Consider the following 22,950-nt stretch of genomic DNA (forward strand, 5'->3'; position numbering starts at 1 on the left):
AACATTTTGCAATTATCACACAAGGGCGACGTCACCGAATATTGTTCCTGCACACAATGTAAATGTAATAACTTGTATATTGTATAAAATTCCTTCTGGAAGATAACAACAGAAAACAATAAACAACTTCTGCTGTAATATAATTTAACCGAAAGTTCAATGTAAGTACGTGCGATATCGTTTGTTCTAATACATTTTAAAGTAATAATAACAGTTAAGAAATAATAAACAGAAATCAGTATTAGTAGAAAATTGAGATTGTTTTTTGTTTTGTTTTGTAGTGTGTGTAGGTAAACAAACTAATGAAGAAGGTGATACAAGATCAGAAGGTTTTATATTAGTTACACCAAGATCTACAATCAGGTACTTATAGTTAAGAAACATTTGTATGATGGTGGGGCTGGTGAGATATCTAAAGATGAGGGGTTGTTTTAGAAAGATTAGTTAGATTAGATTAGTGTTTCTCGTAACAACTCTTCTCCTATGCTTTGCTTCAATTTTCCCCCCGAAATTGTGCGCTCCACTATGAACAGACAAATTTAGTATATAGCACGCATGTATATACACGTCCATAGGTACATGGCTCAGTGGTTAGGATGTTGGCCTTACAAGCGCGAGGTTGTGAATTCGATTCTCGGGCCGGACTGTGCGTTGTGTTCTTGGTTTCGTGTCGCTCCAGTTCAGTCAGCCTTAAAAATGAGATGGGACGTCACTGGTGCCGAGCTGTATCGGCCCCTTTGCCTTTCCGTTGGACAACATCGGCGGCGTGAAGAGGGGGAGACTGGCATACATGGGCGACTGCTGGTCTTCACTAAACAACCCTGCTGTACTCTTTCACCACAACTTTCTCTCACTCTTACTTCCTGTAATTCAAAGGGGCCAGCCTTATCACACTCTGTGTCATGCTGAATCTCCCCCGAGAACTACGTTAAGGGTACACGTGTCTGTGGAGTGCTCAGCCACTGACACCTTAATTTCACGAGCAGGCTGTTCTGTTGATCGGATCAACTGGAACCCTCGTCGTCGTAACCAACGAAGTGCCATCATACATACATACACTACGGATTTCCATTTGTTCCTATTACCATAGGTGCAATGAGCTTACGTTACGACGAAATTGCATAGAAACCTACAAATGTTTGGATTCTTTAAAAAAAAAAAAAAAAAAGCATTTACCAGATACATTTTGATCAGAGGAACGCTAAAACTTTGTAAAACGTTTCACGAATTCTCAACTTGAGTGAAAATATGATGCACACAACCACATATACGCATGGAATACATATACACGCACACACATAAACGGTAATGAATATAAAATACATATGTTCTATTGTGAGACGAGTGCAAGTTTTCCCGCACGCTTACACATGTGCATAATACGCATGCGCAAATATGAATACATTAACCAATGAGGTAACCACAAACTCCAAGAGTCTGACCGGTTTAAATTGTGCAAAGGCAAAAACTTGAAATCCCAAAGAAGCAAACATACTGCTGGTCACATGTGACCCAAACGCTAAAAGTTACTGCTATAAAGCGGAGGTGCTTACCTGTAAAAACTGTAACCGTCTCTGCACTAAATCAGCCAGGTCTTGCGATTCTTTCTCCCGCCAATGGTCAAGGCCATCAACACCACGTAGTTGTTCGATATCAGAGATCAAAGTCCTGAAACAGATAGAAAAATAACATTGAAGAGGAGGGGGCAACTAGTTTTATAATTATAATTGTGGTGGTACATGTGGACCCCTAACGGTCGCAGCTATTGCAAATGAGATAATCATTTCATTACAATATCAAGCAGGTTCAATCATCTGAAACCGAAATTGAGGGATTATAAGAAAAAGGACACATAATATTCACATATTAAGTCCCCCCCCCACTTTTTTTTTTACTTAATACGAAGTTTTTTAAATCTCTCGTCATTGCTAATCATATCTAGCCCTATTTAATTGAACTAAGTGATGTCTTACTAATTAAACATTTCTTAATAAATACAGTCTGGTAAAAAAATTCATGGAATGAAGTATTTTTCTCTTTTTTCTGTCTTCAATTAAAAACCCTTTTTATTAGCAGGAAGATTCACGTAGGTTAGTAAGAATCAGTCAGCGGGAAGAAAGAGAAGTAAGATAGAAATAAAATTAGTCTTCAAAAACAGAGAAGCGACTGTATAAAAGTATTGGTTGGGGCAGGGCCCTCGGTTGGAGAAAGGACTTCGCGAAAACGTTAAATGTATCCTCTTTTACGAAGAATAACTCCCCCCCCCCCACTTTTGTGATTGCTTTCAACTTAATATTTCCAAAGCAAACCATTTCTAGTTTCTTCGGATGCTACTGGTTTCATTTTGATTCTTGCTAAAGAATTCAACAACAGAACTCATAAAAGACCAACAGACTGTCTATCAAATTCACTGACCGTTTGCATTGAAAGGAACAAAATATTACATTTGAGGTTTTTTTTTTTAAGGGAAAATACGAAGTAGCACAGTAAACCTTCAAATCAACACTTCCTTCACAGGAGCATTCAAAATGTTTTCAAAAAGGACGTTTTACACTGAGCCATTTCCATGGAGCTTTTAGATATACAGGGTGTCCACAAAGTCTGGGTACATGGAGATTAACACATATTTTAAGGAATTATTATTTTTTATATTTAATTATTTATGTTATGATTTTATTTACTCCATGTATCCACATGGGGATTAACACATACTTTAAGAAATTATTATTTCTTATATTTAATTGTTTATGTTATGATTTTATTTACTTCATGTACCCAGACCTTGTGGAGACCCTGTAGAATTATTTCAAAATGTGAGGCAGGTGAACTGGAAGAATCGCAAAAGTGTCGGGCGAAATACTTCTGTATTCTTTACATTCTGAGTCCAAATACTACCGAGGTCAGCTTTGCGATCGATAAAATAAGTAGTCAGCTTTACCTTTCATCCTTCCGGGGTTGATAAAATAAAGTACCAGTCAAGAACTAAGGTCAACGTCATCGAATAACCTCCGACCAGACTGTGAAATTGCTGGCCTTGTACCAAAATTCGAAGATTATTTGTTGCATTGTTGTACACACCTGGTTATGCTAAATGTAGAGCGTCACAAGAGTTGAGGTGTATGTGTAGACAAGGGTAATAAGAGAGCAGAGAAAAATGTTTAACAAGCAGAACGAACACTTTTTTTTTTTTTTCGAAAGCATTAAAGCAGGTAAAAGTTTTCCAGCCTACACTTAATGTTCAGGAACATTCTGAATTTTCACAGAACAACGCATTATTACCTTATGCAGGCTTCTGTTCATCTTTAAAATAATTTCATTTAAAATTCCTTTTAATAATTTTGAATTTAGGCGGCGCGCTGGCAGAATCGTTAACACGTCGAGCAAAATGCTTAGTAGCATTTCGTCTGTCTTGACGCTCTGGGTTCAAATTCCACCGAGGTCAATTTTGCCTTTCATCCTTTCCGGGTAGATAAAATAAGTACCAGTAGAGCACTGGGGTCAATTTAATCGACTTAACTCCTCTTTCCAAAGTGCTGGCCTTGTGCCAAAATTTGAAATCAATAATTTAAAATCTAGGCGGCGAGGTAGCAAAATAGTTAGCACGCCGGTCAAAGTGCTTAGTGGCATTTTAACCGCCTTTCCGTTCTGAGTTCAAATGCCACCGGACTCGACTTTGCCATCCAGGGTAGATAAAATAAGCACTGGGGTCGAGTTAATCGACTAGTCATGTACTGGTCGATCTAATCGACTTACCCCTTCTCCAAAATCGCTGGTTTTGTGCCAAAATTTGAAACCAGTAATTTAAAATCTAATTTCTCCAAACGAACACGAAAAAGAGTATGCGTGTGTGAATGTAAGGGGGTCTTTGTAATCTAGATAACCCTTAGTTACCGTTGATAAAAAAAGAAAAAGGCCAAGTCTAACGAACTATAGTGCCTGATAGGAAGAAAAAAATATATAATTCCAAGTGTAAGGTTCTCTCTCCACCAGCAATCAATTGACAATAATCCAGATCAAGAAGAGAAAAACTGTGATTCAATCAATCTAGAATTGTCCAACATTTCCTGTTGTAGCTGCGAGTTTAGGTGTGAAGGAGAGATCTGTGTGATATCTCTCTGCTTCTCATCCGGTTAACAAATGGCCCAGTGCCAAGCACGCAGCAAGACAGCCAAAAAGTGATTTGGACATAAATGAACGATGCCGTACGTTCTTAGTACAACACGAAAATCTTACAAAGGTTGTTAAGTGATTCAAGATTGATCTACCTGTTACTAATTTATTTTAAGTGTATAGAGGAATATATGTATATATAGATATCAAGGTAGTTCTTTCTTTCACTATCAGCACCTCCTCTTTCTAGCTATGACCTGGGGGTAGGCTCAGCAAGACGAGTGGGAAGTAAACTAGATTCAAAGAAACAATGTCCGTATGCTTTTGTATATCAGGAAAGACGGCAGACCGAGATCAAAGGAAAGGCGGTTTTAGCAGCAATTTCAAAACAGGTGATAAACGGTGTAATTAACGTAACACGGTACATGACAGATTCAGATTGAAAGAATTCTACAAATATTGCAAAAGTGGACATATTTAACTGCCTAGAGCGTAGGCATGGTTTTCTGGTTAAGAAATTTGCTTCGCAACTTCGTGGTTTCTGGTTCCATCCCACAGCAGGACAGATTTGCGTGCCTTTTATCTTTTCTATCGATAGCGAGCAAATCCAAATCTTTGTCAATAGAATTTCGATCGGCAGGAAATTTTTGGAATGAATCATGCATGTGTGTATGACTTTCACAAGTCTTTGTCAGCGAATTATATAAACAGTAACAAAAATTAAAATAAAATATAAATTAAGAAATATATCTAAAAAAAACAACTGGTGTTTTACGAAGGAAATCCCCTAAAATATTTGTTCTGCATTGAGTTACAAATAATTCCTAGTTACTCTCGTACACACAATTATTTGTCCTTGGGTCTATAGTAATGAAGTTTGAATAAGAAAATTATAAAATTACGAAAAATACGCAATACAAACTGTTCTGTTGTGACACGAGTGCAAGTTTTCCCGCACGCTTACACATGTGCATAATACGCATGCGCAAATTTGAATACATTAACCAATGAGGTAACCACAAACTCCAAAAGTCTGACCGGTTTAAATTGTGCAAAGGCAAAAACTTGAAATCCGAAAGAAGCAAACATACTGCTGGTCACGTGTGACCCAAACGCTAAAAGTTACTGCTATAAAGCGGAAGTGCTTACCTGTAAAAACTGCAACCGTCTCTGTTTTTTTTAAAGATAGAGGGGAAGGAACTATGTGGTCTCCAGACTGCTAGAAATAGCCACCGAAATCTATGTGAATCCACATCCTGCGGTCTTAGGAAAGACATTTGAAGGATTATGTGCTGTTTGTGCCTTTGACCATAGGTTTTGTGGATCATGGGTGACTTATGATGAAACAATATACATGGGAGAAAACAGATATATACGTATGATATATACGTATATACATGGGAGAACAGATATATACGTATGATATATACGTATATACATGGGAGAAAACAGATATATATGTATGAGCACATATACAACCAGAAATGCAATTTTATAAGAGGAATTTCGCCTAAACCTTCCTGAAGGAGCACTTTACTTCAATAAAACAACACTGACAGAGGTAAGTTCTGTATACACTGATACACCGAGGTAAGTTCTGGTATCTCAGTGGAGGGCATTAATATGAAGGCTCCTCTCCCATCCCGCATAACAAACTTTGTGTTCCTGAAAGCTCGACGCAACGTGGAATTCCGTAACGTGAAGCCTATTTTCCATTGACTCCTATGGTACACAGAAATCAATGGAAACAGATTTCGTGTTACGAAAATCACACGAAAGACAATGGGAAATGCACTTCATGTTACGGATTTCAACATCATGCGTAACGCAGGGAATATCCATAGACTAAAGAACCGGAGACCAATGAAATTACAGCTATAAAATATTAAATATATCAACATATAAGCACAACGTGGCTCTGTGGTAAGACGACTGCATCCCAACCGCATGGTTCCGGGTTCAGTTTCACTGCGTGACACATTGGTCTTCTAATGTATTCGGACATTTCGAAGCCTTGTGAGCGGATTTGGTAGACGGAAACTGAAAGAAGCCCGCCTTATGTATATATGTGTTTATCCCCCAATACCACTTGACTGGTGTTGGTTTGCTTACGTCCCCGTAACTTAGCGGTTCGGCGAAAAGAAGCGTTAGAATAAGTACCAGGTTTTAAAAATAAGTACTGGAATTGAGTTGTTCGGCTGAACCAGCGGTTCCCCGGACTGCATGTGGCCCTCAAGTACCCTTCCAGCGGCCCTCGGCGGTCTTTTCTCTATAAACATTTCTTTTTCTGACTAATCTTTTTTGGTGCTGGGTGGGGGCTAAAAAAAATCCAGGTTTGGGATCTGTCCTGGATACTAAAAAGGTTGAGAACCACTAGACTAGAAGTCCTTCAAAGCGGTAGTACAGGCATGGCCGTAGTCCAATGACTGAAACAAGTAAACGATATACAAGCAATCACAGCCTAAAATAAACTAATGATTTGTTAGCGTCAGCAAAACGAAAATAAAAGCATCAAATAAATCAAAAGAGTTGAGAAACGATAACCAAATCTACAATGGCAAAATACAAAAAAGAGGTTTATTAATAAATAAATAGGATAAGGAAACATGAGATACTTGAGTCGGCCTCACTGGATTAGAGCCGAGATAATAAACAACAACAATTAAAAGATACAAGTTTAATTGTTGCTTTGTTGCTAGACGAGTTTAATATATTATATACGCGTACACACAGAAAAACAAATAAACACACACATGGGGAGAGAGAGAGAGAGAGAGCCAAGGAAATAAACTATACATAAGAAAAAGACACCAAGTTCAGTGATGTAACGACAGAGGTCGGTAGGAGTTGTCAGAGAAGACACAACAGACGTATTTCCCAGCGTTTTCTAGGGGTTGTGAAGAGACGTGTTAATATACTCTGCAGACTAGTGTTTCTCATAGACAAAAGGGGCTGTGAGGGTTGAAAAAGGGTGACTAACATTGATATGTTTAATAAAATGAAGATAGGTTTTTATACTTTCTTAAACTTACCCAACGCCATAGCGAAGGAAAGAATCGTTTCGATGCAATCTCCATTTTGTTTTCTCATTAATACAAGAGAGGGAACAAAAAATTTCGTTAATATCTTTTAGAGAGGGAAAGGTTGCAGGAATTGAGAACCACCGCCTCAGTACCCTCCAGGGATTGTGAGATGGGTCTCTTAACAATCCCTAAAGATTGTCTGGGAGTAGAGTCTCTTAGTGGCCTAGGTGGCAAATAAGTGACAACAATCCACTGAAACATTCTAGGAATGACTGTGTGGTTTCGGGTTCAGTCACCTTGTGCAAGTGTTTTCTATTATAAGCCTTGGGCCGACCAATGCCTTGTAAGTGAATTTGGCAACTAGAAACTGTGTGGAAACCTGTCGTATATAATGTGTGTGTATTTGTTCTTACACCACTTGACAATCGGTGCTGGTTTGTTTACGTCCCTGTGACGTAGCGGTTCAGAAAAGAGACTAATAGAATAAATAATCAGACTTAAAGAGAATAAGTATTGGAATCAATTTGTTCGACGAAACCCTTCAAAACGGTGCCCCAGCAAGGCCGCAGTCCAATGACTGAAGCAGACAAATAAAAGAATTACAAGGCCTGAAACTTTGAGGGAGGGGACTACTTAGTCGATTACTTTGACCCCAATACTCAGCTGGTACTTTGTTCTATCGACCCCGAAAAGAGGAAAGGCAAAGTTGACCGTGGTGGAATTTGAACTGAGAACGTAAAGACAGACGAAATACCGCTAAAAATTTTGCCTGGCGTGCTAACGATTCTGCCATCTCGGTACCTTAATAATAATAACAACGATAAAAATAATAATTATTATTATTATTATTAATTGTTTGTTTGAGAATCAGCAATTCATACAAATTTTTGAGTGTTAGCCAAGTTGCAGTGATATTGTGCAACATGTCTACAGAGCAAATGTTACAAAACCAGCATCAACAGCAGCATTATTGTTGTTGTTGTTGTTGGCAGTGGTGACATACAAAATCTCAGTGGCCTTTTGCTCTGGCTTTCTTTTGTCAATCCGATGCCAAGATGAATAATATCATCTTAAGAGACAAGATGAAAGAAGCGGCACCTCTCCAGAAGCCGACTAGTTTTTACAAAGGAAATAGATATCTTTAACGTAGCGAATGTGTGTGTGTGTGTGTGTGTGTGCGTGCGTGAGGGGGGAGGGGTTGTTTGGGAGGAACAGTGAGGAAGGGAGGAAAAAAAAAACATGCAGAGAAGAAAGTTCAATGAAAATACGATTTCAGAAGAAGAAGCATGGCGATGATATACGCCCAGGTCAGCTCTGAATGAACAAACCGATATGTGATCAAAGACTTTCCAGCCGTGATCAATCCAACCAGCTTTTCGTGTGGTTAAGAAGCTCGCTTTGCAACTACGCGATTTCGAGTTCGGTCCCACTGCGCCGCACCTTGGGCAAGTGTCTTCCACTGTAGACCCGGGACCGACCAATGCCATGGGAGTTAATTTGGCAGTTGGGGACCTTTGTGATTTGACGGGCAACATTTTTTTATGTAGTGTTTTTGGTACCGAAACACTTTCCAACTTCGTATACTTGTATATTTTGTGGTATAGAACAGATAATAAATTTTGTATTCGAAGTTATTTCACGTTAAAAATTGTCTTATTTCGATAATTTCAACTAATCACTGACGTCTATTCAGTTGAATACAGTAACTGCTGTGACGGTGTATATGGTATTAATCCCTGTTAGTTCTGACATTTCCGATTAACTAGACTGTTCGTAAACAAAGGGGAAAAAGCCATCAAAATACTTGAATATTGCCTGCACTTGTTATTGGAGCTACCAGAATTATTAATGCGCCTCCACCAAGTGCTTCATTTCCTAGAAATAGCAGCCAAATCTTCTTCAAATCAAGCTCTAGTTTAGGGTTAGGGTTCGGGTTATGAGTGAGGTTATGGGAAAAATATACACACACAGACACGCACAGCGTAATTTATTATATAAACAATATATGCGTATAAATTACGATTAAACCGGATGAAATATGTCACAGGGAATAACATTTTTATGACCGGCCAGCAGTGATTGGTTGAAATTACAGAAATACGACAACTTTAACATGAAATAACTTGCGATGTACATTTTTTTGTTAAGAAGGCTAAGAGAAAAAGTTGTTTTATATGACACATTCTACCAGTGTCCCAAGTTTGAAAGTGTTTCGTTAAGAAAACAAGTGTTGCCCGTTAAATCACAAAGATCCGCAGTTGGAAACTGTGTAGAATACCTGCGCATATATATATATATATATATATATATATATATATATATATATATATATATATATATATATATATGTGTGTGTGTGTGTGTGTACTTAAGTATGTGTTGCTTATTTTGCACCACCACTTCATAACAGGTGTTGGTTTGTTTACGTTCCCGTGATCAAGCGGTCTGGCCAATAGCAGTACGACAGAATAAGTGCCACACTTAGAAATTAGCACGGGGATCGATCTGTTAGACTAAACCCTTTAAAAGTGGGGATTCAGCATGGCCTCAGTTCAATGACAGAATCGAGAGTGAAAGGTAAAAGATATCTACGACTATATTATCCAGAGTAACCTTCGAACCAACAACAAAAGCGTTGTGTGTGCGATGCGAATAAAACTTGGCTGTTATTTCTAGCAGAGCAAACAGCCGCGTCGAGCGGCCTTTGTCGGCGCCTGGCGACGATATATCGGACCATGATAGTAACTCTGTCTCTGATTAAACGTTATATTGCATTCTAACAAACTCTACTCCAGATTCAAGATTAAAAATAGACAGAAACCGAGATTAAAAAAAAAAAGAATATATTATTCATAGCCAAGAAAAAAAAAAAAAAAAGATTACAGGCTGCAGGAAAAATCTTTTTTTTTATTAGAAAATAACTGCAAAAAATATTTATAAAAAAGACGGAATGGAGGACAGAAACGAAAAGAAAAGAAAAAAAGAGAAGCTATTTGCATTTTTGGAGATGGGTTCACAACGTGCAAGGTATTTGACACGACGTCAATTCTTTCTTTGGGAAAAATGAAGTGTTTCACTTCAGTAATATCGATAACGCTCTTCAGAGATAAATATGTCACACTATTCTCTCTCACCCCTACCTATCTATCTATCTATCTATCTATCTATCATCGTGTAAAACTACTTGTGTTGCAAATATGAACAAATAAAGAAATATAATATAATCAAAAATACTTTATCATCATCATCAGAGAGAGAGAGAGAGAGAGAGACAGAAAGTGAAGGAGGGGAAGTGAGGGGTGAGAGAGGAAAGGGGGAAGAGTTATAGCTATATCTGGTATTTGGGTTTGATAAATAATACAAACTAAACCACCCACCGAATGATAAGATTTCGAATGCAGTAAAATACGAAACTTCGTATATGTGTGTGTATACACACACACACATGTCCACATACATAATCTAGTTCCGTAAGAACGTCATAAACTGTACCACGAAGCAATTCCCGTCTCTAATCAATAGTTACTTCGACAAAGTCAATAATAAAATACACAAATTATTCCATAGCACTGACATAAAAAACTACCACTAGAAAGATCATTTCGTTACATAACAGAAAGAAATCAATGCAACACCACACTATCAGTGCAAACCAAAAAGATATTTCCAATTGCTGAAACAACAAGTAGTGTCCCTAGACCATTTATGCATCAATAAATGTATTGTGTAACAAGCTGCAACTGCTAAAATAAATAGTAGTAATATTTTTTGTCTAAACCTTACTATTTAAGAGCAGACAAAACCAACACACGAACTCTATATCCCTCTCTCTCTCTCATGCACTGCTACAAAGAAAATAACACATCGTTCTCAGAACACAGCTGGTAGTATAAAGATTGGAGTGTATCAGTCAACATTACATGGTCTGTTTTTGGAGAGGGTTACTTCATTCAGTAATAGCTCAAAGTGCCTGCAATCTGTGTTAAACCGAAAAATTCCATTCAAAGAACTATCCACACCAAAAATGACTAAAATACACAGAACGGATTGGCGCTTGTAGACACAGCCTGAAGATTTTTCTGTGTCTGTTTAAGACAACAAAGTACTGGGTGTATGTAACACGTAATTTGCTTTCTCAACAACTACAAAATTCTATCAAAGATTGTTCTTGCCCAAACATCTAGACACCAAGTTGAAACCATGAAAACAGGCACGTCAAAGTTGTGTGTGCATGTGTGTGTGCACGCGCGTGTGCACTTTGTGTCTGTCACCGATCATGGCTTGACAGCCAGTGTTGATTTGTTAATCTCCTTGTAACCTAGTGTTTTGGCAAAAGAGAGTGATAGAGTAAGTACAAAATATGTACTGGGGCTGATTTGTTTGACCAAACCCTTCAAGGCATTTGTGAGTGAATTTGGTAATCGGAAACTGTGGAAGCCTGTCGTATATAATATGGCTATTTAAGAACAGACTATACCAACACACGAATTCTCTCTCTCTCTCTCTCTCTCTCTCTCTCTCTCATGCACTGCTATAAAGAAAATAACACATCTTTCTCACAACACATCTGGCAGTGTAAAGATCAGTGTATATCAACCAACGTCACATAGTCTATTTTGGACAGAGTTACCTCATTCAGTAATAGCTCAAAGTAGTGCAATCTATGGTTAACTGAAAAATTCCATTCAATAAACTATCCCCACTGAAACTGATTAAAATACCCAGAGCTGGTTGACGCTTGTAGACATATCTTGAAGTGGTGGTGGTGGTGGTGGTGGTGCTACCCAGTTACATGATCAATAACAAATTCTTCTATTCAATATCTATCTATGATTGGTTCTAATTGGCATTCCTATTCATATTGATGTTACTGTACTTCCATTAAATCCCTGCAGCTAAATTTCTTTCCAAATCTGCCTTCTCTGTGCTAACTTCCCTATTGAGATTAGCATCGAAAAGGCACATTAAAATTTTGTTTTCAAGTAATACAACTGTGCCACTGAGAGACAAAAATAAAAATAAAATGTCTTTCCATTGTGCCACCATTGTAGAAGAGACTTTGAGTTATTCAACTAACAATGTAGATTATGGAAACGGTAAATGGTAAAATGTGAATGTCTGTGGGAAAGGAAGAAGAAATACAAACAACGCCAAAGATATACAAGAACACTAAGAAGGAGAACAAGAATAGCCAGAAAAAGTGGAAATAAAATCGAACGGGCCAGAACAAGTATATGAAATGTGAAAAAGAGATTGTACAATGGGGAAAAATATAAAACTTGAAATATTTAAATTTAGTTTATTATAATAATAATAAGAAGAAGAACAATAACAAAAATGAGATTAAATAAAAACAGAAAAATTTATAATGAAAATGATGACTGTGACAGGATAAAACAAAATGGTTGACATATATTATGGCATCTGTCTATTTTTTTCTCTTTTTCCTTTGGTGCTGTGTTGTCTGACAAATACACACACACAAGCACACACACAAGCACACACACATGCATGCATGCATGTATGTATGTATGTAGGTAGGTAATGATATTTTTCATATATCCGTATATATGTTTTGAAAGCATGCACACACATTTAAACATTGATATATATACGTTAATATAGATATATTAATGTATATAGACACATACACACTCACACACGTATATATATTCAACAATGTTTTGATATCCACCTGACCATACTTGCATTAATGTGTGTGGGCGTGCACACATTCACATACATACATATATATATATATATATATATATATATATATAGAGAGAGAGAGAGAGAGAGAGAGATCTATAAGAAATGCCTTATTCCTGTAGGATAACAACAACAACAACAACACAAATAAGCTCAGAAAGAAGAAACTATGAACAAACTCAGACAGGTACAGCATTCAATAAAATGATATTTCATTTCAATTAACAGTGTCCTTCCTATTTAAGGTGTACACGTGCACACAAATGTTTTGCCACAAGTACTGATATGAAATTGAAGTGTGCACAAGAGGTTAGTTACCTAAAATAAAGCAGTAACTAATTAACAATTATGCTAATTATATGTTCAGCATTATACATGCTTTTGTTGCAAGAAAATAATTTGCACAAAGGTTTTTACGCACAATGACATGTGAAAATTAGAAGAGCCAAGATGGCTGAAACGTATCTGGTAAGTCTTAAACTTATTTACAATCTACACCTGTATGAACCCTTAATGTACATTCATACAGAGAGAGAGAGAGAGAGAGAGAGATAAATATGCATACATACACATAAATACATTTATATGTATATATAGCTACAAATATGCATAGATGTATGTATACACACAAACATATGTATGGAGATACGTGCATATATGTGTGAATATATATATATATATATATATACATATATAGATAGATAGATAGATACATGTATCCGTAGATGTATGTGTACACACATACATTTTTATGCACATGCATGCATATATATACACATAAATGTATATATAAATACAACAGATGTACATGGATGTATATATGTCTCTCTCTCTCTCTCTATATATATATATATATACATATATATATATAGACATATATAGATACATGCACAAACATATATATATATATATATATATATATATATATATATATATATATTACTCATACATATATACAAACACAAATGTACACATACACACACACGCGTGTGTGCAAAACATGAGTTTGATTTGACCTGATATGCTGTCATCCACAATAACATGTCACTACAAAAATAGTGAAAAAAAAAAAAGAAAACCCTAAAAATCCACACAGAAATGGATGCAAAAAAAAAAAAATAATAATTACTATTCAGCGAAAGTACTCTTCCATAAGGCTTGTCTTTTATTTTTAGCTGCCACCCTGTTCGTCCATCCCTCCACAATTCCCACCCTTCACTATTATTGTTGTTTTTGCTTCGATATCTCCTCTTAGAGTCGGAAAAAAAAAGAAAAGGAAAAGGAGAAACAACTTCGAAACAGAGTAACTTTTATATCGGTAACTAAGTTAAAGCTAGTTTGTGTTATTACTGGTGGTTAATGCTACCGGTAATTAGTAACTGCTGCAACAATACCATAGATGGGTAAAAAAAAAAAAAATTAATAATAATAATAATAATAATGATAGCAACGACAACACCAGCAAGAAAAATAATAAGAGCAACGATGATGATGATGATGATGGCACAAACAGGAACAAAGACAACAATAATAATAATAATAATAATAATGATGATGATAATATGTAAAGAAAGTAAAGAAATAATAATAATAATAATAATAATAATAACATTAACAATATTAATTGCGGTGAAACAGAAAAGTCAAATAAGACCACAAAACAAGCATGGAGCATTTATAGACAAGCAATTATTATATGGCAAGTTAATTAGAGAGAAGAAGAGTAGATGATAAAGTATCTATTGATGAAGAAAAAAAAAAAAAAAAAAAAAAGAGCAAGATGGAAGATGAAGAAGAAAAAGGAAAAGGTTTTAATTTGGTCAACAGCTTATCGTGTATTGTTTCATGGTTTATTTTGTTGTTTGTAATTTTTTAGGAGGTGGGGGGGGGGACTATAGAGCATGATAGCGGAGGGTGGGGAAAAGGGTAGGATTGGGGTGGGTGGGTTTTGAGGTGACTACCTTCTGGTAGGTTCATCTGAGACAAAAACACAATAAACAATTTGTTAATTAGACAATCAGTTCACTGGCAATTAGTTTGAAATCAACTTTAAAAAAAAAAAAAAAAAAAAAAAAAAAAACAGTAGGGAGGGAGAAAAAAAAAACAATTAAAGAAAAAGAAAAGAAAAGAAAAATGAACTTGATTTACTCGGATTGAATTGCTGAAATAATTGCTTTGTGATAAAAAGTGAGAGGAGGGTGGGGTGGGGGGTGGGGGCAAGACAGAAAGGAATGGGGGGAGGCATGAAAGTGAAAGTAAGATACATGCACATACACATGTATATATTAACAAATGAACAGTGTTAGGTTAAGTAAGAGAGGTAATAGCCTGATGTATGAGCTAGTAATGAGCCATACTAACACGTACTTTATACATATATATATATATATATATATATATTCTTTTATTCTTTTGCTTGTTTGTCATTTGACTGCGGCCATGCTGAAGCAGCACCTTCAATAGAACAAATCGACCCCAGGACTTATTCTTTTTAATCCTAGTACTAATTATATCAGTCACTTTTGCTGAACCGCTAGGTTACAGGGATGTAAACATACCAACATCGGTTGCCAAGCGATGGTGGGAGGGCAAAAATAGACACAAATACACACACACACACATATATATGTGATGGGCTTCTTTCAGTTTCCATCTATCAAATCCACTCACATTAAAACACTAATGATGATGGTGATATATATCAGTCGGTTACTTTCCTGTAGCCAACCCTCACCAATTTCCAAGCATGGGAATGCTCCACCCTACGAGTCAGGAAGCAAATATATCACTTATAGGAAGGTGATACTCTTTTATAATCACATGTCAAGACCAGGGCACACACACACTACAGGTTTCTTTTAGTTTCTGTCCACCAAATGCATTCAGTCAGTTTTGCTCAGCCTGGGCCTGTAAGTAGAAGACACCTGCCCAAGGTGCCATGCAGTGGGATTGAAACCAAGACCACATGGTTGGCAAGGAAGGAAGCTTGAGAACCACTCCTGCAGACAGATAAATAGATAAACAGATAGACGGAGAGAGAGAAAACAGGAAAGTATAAACACAAACAAAATGCATTATTACATATACATACATACATGCTAGCACACACACACACATATATATATGTATATGTGCATACATACATATCTGTTAAATACAATATAAATACATACATAAGTGTATACATGTATGTATACAAACATGAATGCGTACATATATATCTAAATGCATACTTAAATATATGCATAAATCTATGCCTAAATGCATGCATAAACTTACACACACACACACACACACACACACACACACACACACACAAAGTTCCCAACAGAAAATCCAAACTTGTCCATCTTCAAGATTTCTTTCCTTTTTTCTTTCACACAGATCTGTAATCATACATTGTCGTGGCAAAAATACAACAAGTACCGCGCCGTCCACCACAGCTCACACACACAGAGAAGGCGCTGGTAATTTCAGAGATTAAAGGGTTAAAGCAGATTTTAATCATTAATAAACTCCAAGAATATTTAAGGAAAAAGCGAAAAAGGAAACCCAAAACTAAATGATAAATACAGGAAAGCAATGAAATTTAAAGGAATTCATCATGTTTTGTTTTGTTGTTTTCTTTTTTCTTTTTTTTCTTCTTATTTTTGTAAAAGCAATGTTGCTATTGTTGATGTTGTTGTTGTTGTTGTTGTTATGTATGGAATTGATGCTACGTTGTATGAAACACGAGATTAATACAAACTTTGGATTCCAAGACTTGTCAAAATGGGAACAATTCTACATTAATCAAAATGTCAAAAATATAGTGCCAGGAACTCACAAAAATAAAATATTTCTTCTCTCTGTCTCACCCCACCCCACCCCACCCAACTCCCATCTCCTTTCCCAATGAATCCTTTTGGTAAATATATCTGGTGTGCTTTTGATGATGGGGTGTATACATATATACATACATACACACACATACATATATACATAGACACACATAATGTGCATATATGTGTGTACAGATATATACATACATACACACACATGTATATGCATTGTATATGTGTGTATATATATATATATGTATGTAGATGTATGTAGATATTTGTGCATGCCTATACACTGATACCATACAAATTATCTCTCTCTCTCCACACCCTCTCACGCATATATTAGAAATATATAATATATAATATGTGTGTGTATATACATATGTGTAATATATAATTTCATAAAATGCGTGTGTGTGTGTGTGTAACATGTTAACAATGAATTTTGTGTTGGTTCAGTTTTGCCCCACAATTCATTTATTTGTTTATTTATTTATTTACCTTTTTATTTTCGCAATGGAAATCAAAATCAAAAATGCAAAACTAGAAAGAATGAATTTTATGGTGTCCCGAAATAATATAGTCTTTATCTTTGGAACTATCGACAATATTAATCAAATAAATCTACCTGACATAGACAAGACTGTATGTATGTATGCATGTATATATATATATATATATATGTATGTCTTTTGTGCATGTGTGTATACATACATACTTATACACAGACATGACCTGCTAGAGAATATTTGTGATTTGAAAAATCCTCAACGACTGTAAATCAAGCGCTGCCATTATTAAAGTTCCAACCAAATATATCATAGCAAGTAAAATATAATTTACTAAGCAAGTATCAATGTCAAACAGTCACCATTTTAAGTTCCGGCTGGATTTTTCAGTAGCAACATTCAAATTTATATATAACTACAAACTGCTGTAGTCAAATCTATATCTAGTTTAATAGATGGCTTTATCATATTCAGGGGTAGACTTAATACATCACCTTGTTTAACACCATTGCCAGGCCTTTGGGAGAATTTTGCAGAATCTACGCTACCGCAAGCATTTGGGTTTAGTTTCTGGTCCTAGGATAACATTTCTGCTTCCATGTAATGGGAGGGACGACTGAGTTAGAAATGTCTGTATTCAAGAACAGGCTTGAAATCTTCTGACTAAAATCCTTCACAAGGTTTTTAAACAAAACAGGTGAGAGGCCAAAGGCTGTGTTAATATATGATAGCCCTTCATTTGGTTTGTAGTATGGCCTGTATGAACAGCTACCCAGATTGAGCATGACATATAAAAAGTTAACTACAATAAGACTGGTCTCAATTGTAATCTTAAGACCAAGGGGGAAAAGCATGAGAATTAGGTTCATCCTAAGTCTATCTAGGGTGTGTCTGTTTGTACCTCTAGAGATAGCTAAAGCGTTGAATATTTTTAGTCACAACTGGAACTATTCAAAGAGAAATAACTACTTCTTGCTCAGAAAGGTTTTTTCCTTTGAAGAATTTTAAGAGTTTTTTTTTTTTTCACTACCATACTAACCAAGACTATATTCTTACCTCCATTAGTAAAGAGGTTAAGCTCCTCTGGTCAGCTGGTCTGATGACTCGCGTACATTGCTAAGAGCTATAACAAGATGTGAAACCAACAGTAGCTTTCTGACTGCCCTTAACCAATAACTACATAAAGTATTACTGCTCAAAAAATTTTTAGGGTGTGCTTCGTTTTGGGATTTATAAACACCTGAACAGTTATAAGAACAAAGGTGTGGAACATAGAATTAGAGCTGCACACAGGGCATTTGGAAAGTTAACTAAATGAGTCTTCAACAACAAAGATCTTAACTAAATGAAAATTATGGTTTATAACAATGTTGTCATTTCAACCTTGCTATATGGCTGCCAAATCTGGACTCTATATTGTCGCGAAGTTCAGTAATTAGAATGCTTTCACCAATAAGAGCTTCATCAAGCATCAAATGGGAACACTATGTACGTGTCGAATTGCCAATCATGAAACGCCATCTTTGATGGTCAGGGCATGTAGTAAGAATGGAAGAGTCAAGTTTTATTCAGTGAGCTCACTTCAGGAAAAAGACCACGGGGCTGTCTTCTTTGAAGATACAATGACCAACTCAAAGCAACACTGAAAGCCACTGAAACTGAGCCTAAATCGTACCAAGTGGCAGTGTTCCATCACCACTGGAACCAAAAACATTGAAGCTACCAGAAGAGAAAGGGAAGTCAAACGTTGAAGAGAAAGGGAAATCAACCTTGTCCTCCATTACCACTGCCATGCAGACAATGCCATTGACTCTTCTATGCAAGAATTGGTCTCACTGCCATGCAGACAATGCCATTGACTCTTCTATGCAAGAATTGGTCTACAGAGTCATCAATGGCATCACCATAAAGAAAGCATTCAGTAAAGAAGGAAATAAATTCTTGGATACAAGATAAAGCTGACGACAATAAATAATGGTCATTACATATTCTTTTATTGTAATAATTCTTCAGCTGTTTCTGATAGCCATTGTAGGTTGGTTCATTGATCGGTTTACTCTATCAGTCCACTGATCTATTGAGAAAAAGTGAATGACCTTAAAGAACTGATGCTACCCTCATTGGAGTCAAAGGGTTCTGATGCAAAACAAAGCAGAAGAATGGTCTACGAACGATTGAGGCATGGGAAAGAGAGTGAAAAAGATGTATGTTATGTGTACACATACACACACACAAGGAAAAGGTTGATAGTGACTTCAAAGTTACAATTAACATTTTCTTTGTCAGAAATGTATATGGTAGATCTTGAACTGAAAAGTATAGACTGATCCTTCTATTTGATATTCAGCAGTTTGTACAACATAACTTTACTTAAAAAAACAAACGTTAACATATACATATATATATGTGTGCATATGCATGTGCACAGGTGTATGCACTTGTACATGTGCACAGACGTATGCACATACATACACCAGGTATATATAATTTCTATTTACTACAATATATATTTCTTCAAGAACCCCTTCACAAACACACATTGAAACTTTTTTCCTTTTTTACATACAAACACACACACCTGTTTTTATACCTGTACATATTTCATTCTTAAGGTATTATTTCTAAAAGAGGAAGGGCAGCAATAGCAAGTAAATCACAATACATACATACATATATATATATATATACTTATACACACATACAATTGTGGTTGGTCGGATCATTGCGAGAATAAGATATGGATTGGAGTTTTTTTTTTTCTCTTACAAACCGATCATTAATTTCTTGCCGTTTACCCTAGCTAAGGTAGCAGTGAATTGGAGAAATAAATAAAATGCAAAATGGTAAAATAGTAACAAAAAGGAAAAAAGAACCAAGATCCTACAACACAAAAAGCAAGCTACAACAGGAAGAACTGGAACCAAAAAAAAAAAAACCTATTTAAAACAACTTATTTGGAATTAAGCTTCCAACACTGAGAATGAATAAAGTAAAATATAGTCACACATGGAATTAAAGACATATCATTATTATTTTTTTTTTCTTTCTTTATCTTATTTAAAACTACTTGGTTTATGATAGAGAAAATATATATATAGGAAATAAACAACAAACATGTCCATCCCATCATCATCATCATCATTAGCAGCATCAGTAGGGTTTTTGTCATCATTATCATCATCAGCATCATCATCATATGCACACCCTGATGTCAAGTGCTTACAAAATAGATGGTGTTGTTATAAACTACCACTTAGTTTAATAACTTATAAGCGTGTGCATGTGTATGTGTTTGTGCATATATGTATGTGTGCACATGGATTTACATGTATATACACGTGTTCATATATGTATGTATATATATATATGTGTGCGTGTGTGTGAGTATATATATATATATATATATAATTATGTGTGTGTATATATATATATATTTATATATGTATGTGTGTATAAATATATAATATATGTACATATTCATATATGTATGTGCATATGTACATATATATGTGTGTATTCATGTGTATATGTATGCATAAATGTATATATATATATATATATATATATATATATATATATATATATATATATATACACTTATAAATATAAGTATGCATATATAATCATTATATATATACATAAATATACATGTATGCACATGTGTGTCTGTGTGTATATATATATACATACATGCAATCATTTATATACATATACAGCCACTAATAAAACATCTAATTATATAGGAACACAGCATACACTTATACACATATATACCAGAAACAAAAAATCACAAATATCTACAAACCTACACATGAGATGTAACCCATCCTTCAGAAAAACCCCTAATACAATAAATTTCGTCCTTCTGTAATGCCAGTGAAATATTTTATTCCATTCAGGGATCACTGATAATCAATAATGTGTACGCTATGATAAATGTATTGATCACACAAACGTTGCACATACATTTTGAAGAAGAACTATGGTAAAAAAAAATATATCACAATTGTCAGTATAATGAAGAAAAGTAACGAAACTAAAATAAGACCCAAGTTACATTACATCAGTTCAGATATTGCCAAGCTAACTCCCAATGAGATGTATATGTTTGTATGCATGAATATATATATATATATATATATATATATATATATATATATATATATATATATCTTTACTCTTTTACTTGTTTCAGTCATTTGACTGTGGCCATGCTGGAGCACCGCCTTTAGTTGAGCAAATCGACCCCAGGACTTATTCTTTGGAAGCCTAGTACTTATTCTATTGGTCTCTTTTGCTGAACTGCTAAGTTACGGGGACGTAAACAAACCAGCATCAGTTGTCAAGCCATGTTGTGGGGACAAACACAGACACACAAACATACACACACACACATACATATATATATATATATATATATATATATATATACATATATAAGACAGGCTTCTTCCAGTTTCTGTCTACCAAATCCACTCACAAGGCTTTGGTCGGCCCGAGGCTATAGTAGAAGACACTTGCCCAAGGTGCCACGCAGTGGGACTGAACCTGGAACCATGTGGTTCATAAGCAAGCTACTTACCACACAGCCACTCCTATGCCTATATATATATATATATATATATATTTCACAAACATGTAGATGGAAAGAGCATTATTAGCAATCATCTTTTCCTGTTCTAATTAGAATATATCTTCAATTAAAGAATCCACTATGTACTTTATTATTATTATTATTATTATTATTATCATTATCATTATCATTATTATTATTATTATTATTATTAAGGTGGCAGGCTGGCAGCATTGTTAGCACACTGGGCAAAATGCTCAATAGCATTTTGTCTGTCTTCGTGTTCTGAGTTCAAATTCCACCAGGGCAGATTTTGCCTTTCATCTTTTCGGGATTGATAAAATAAGTACTAGTTGAGCACTGGAGTTGATGAATTCGACTTGGCCCCTGAAATTTCAGGCTTTGTGAGTATAATAGAAAGGATTGTTATTATTATTAAGGCAGTGAGCTGGCAGCATTGTTAGCACACGGGGCAAAAAGCTCAGCAGTATTTCGTCTGTCTTGACGTTCTGAGTTCAAATTCTGCTGTGGTCAGCTTTACCTTTTATCTGTTCAGGGTTGATGTAATCGACTAGTCCCCTCCCCACAAATTTCAGGCCTTGTGCCTTTAGCAGAAAGGATCATTATTATTATGAAATACTAGGTAGCATTTATTCTGAGTTTGAATCCTGTTGAGGCTGACTTTACTTTTCATCCTTTCGAGGTCAATAAGTTGATCACTTGGGTTGATCTAATCAACAAGCTACGTTCTTCTAAAATTTCAGATCTTATAACCTTATGCGCTTCAAGAATCACTGTTCCAAAAGAAAAGAACTATTTCATTGTCGTTAGTGTTGTAAACATAAAAACAACGAACCATTATTAAATTCAAGAACTCAGGATCAAGAATTGTGATAGAAGATATAACTTTAAGAATACAACATTCATTCTGGAATGGAATCATATTGAATTCATTAAAATATTCAATTGGGCACAAAGTTCAACAAGATCAATATATTTCAAGTAGTTGGCACAGATGATAGTGAGATGAACTTGATAATTTCTGTGCCATCAAATTCAGTACCATCCATAATCATTGATCTTGAAACCAAGTGGAAAATATTGCATGTGTTGGCTTTAAAGATACTTTGCTAGAAGCTGTCTTCAGCGGGATTAAAGAATTGCAACAAAATGCACTCAACAATTGTCATTTTAAAGACAGC

The 22,950-nt window shown here is 35.5% G+C and overlaps 1 protein-coding gene across 1 annotated transcript in view; it reads right to left on the minus strand.

Moving 5' to 3' along the window:
* Positions 1-261: 261 nt before the first annotated feature.
* Positions 262-22,950, minus strand: part of LOC106882187 (alpha-(1,6)-fucosyltransferase) — a 121,730-nt gene continuing 99,041 nt past the window's right edge. Inside the window, exon 4 of the mRNA XM_089341673.1 lies at positions 262-1,668. Within this exon, the coding sequence (XP_089197799.1) occupies positions 1,533-1,668 (136 nt within the window). The 3' untranslated portion in view covers positions 262-1,532. The remainder of the gene's footprint in view (positions 1,669-22,950) is intronic.

The sequence above is a fragment of the Octopus bimaculoides genome, chromosome 25 (genome assembly GCF_046866305.1).
Source record: "Octopus bimaculoides isolate indiv1 chromosome 25, ASM4686630v1, whole genome shotgun sequence".
Taxonomy (NCBI): domain Eukaryota; kingdom Metazoa; phylum Mollusca; class Cephalopoda; order Octopoda; family Octopodidae; genus Octopus; species Octopus bimaculoides.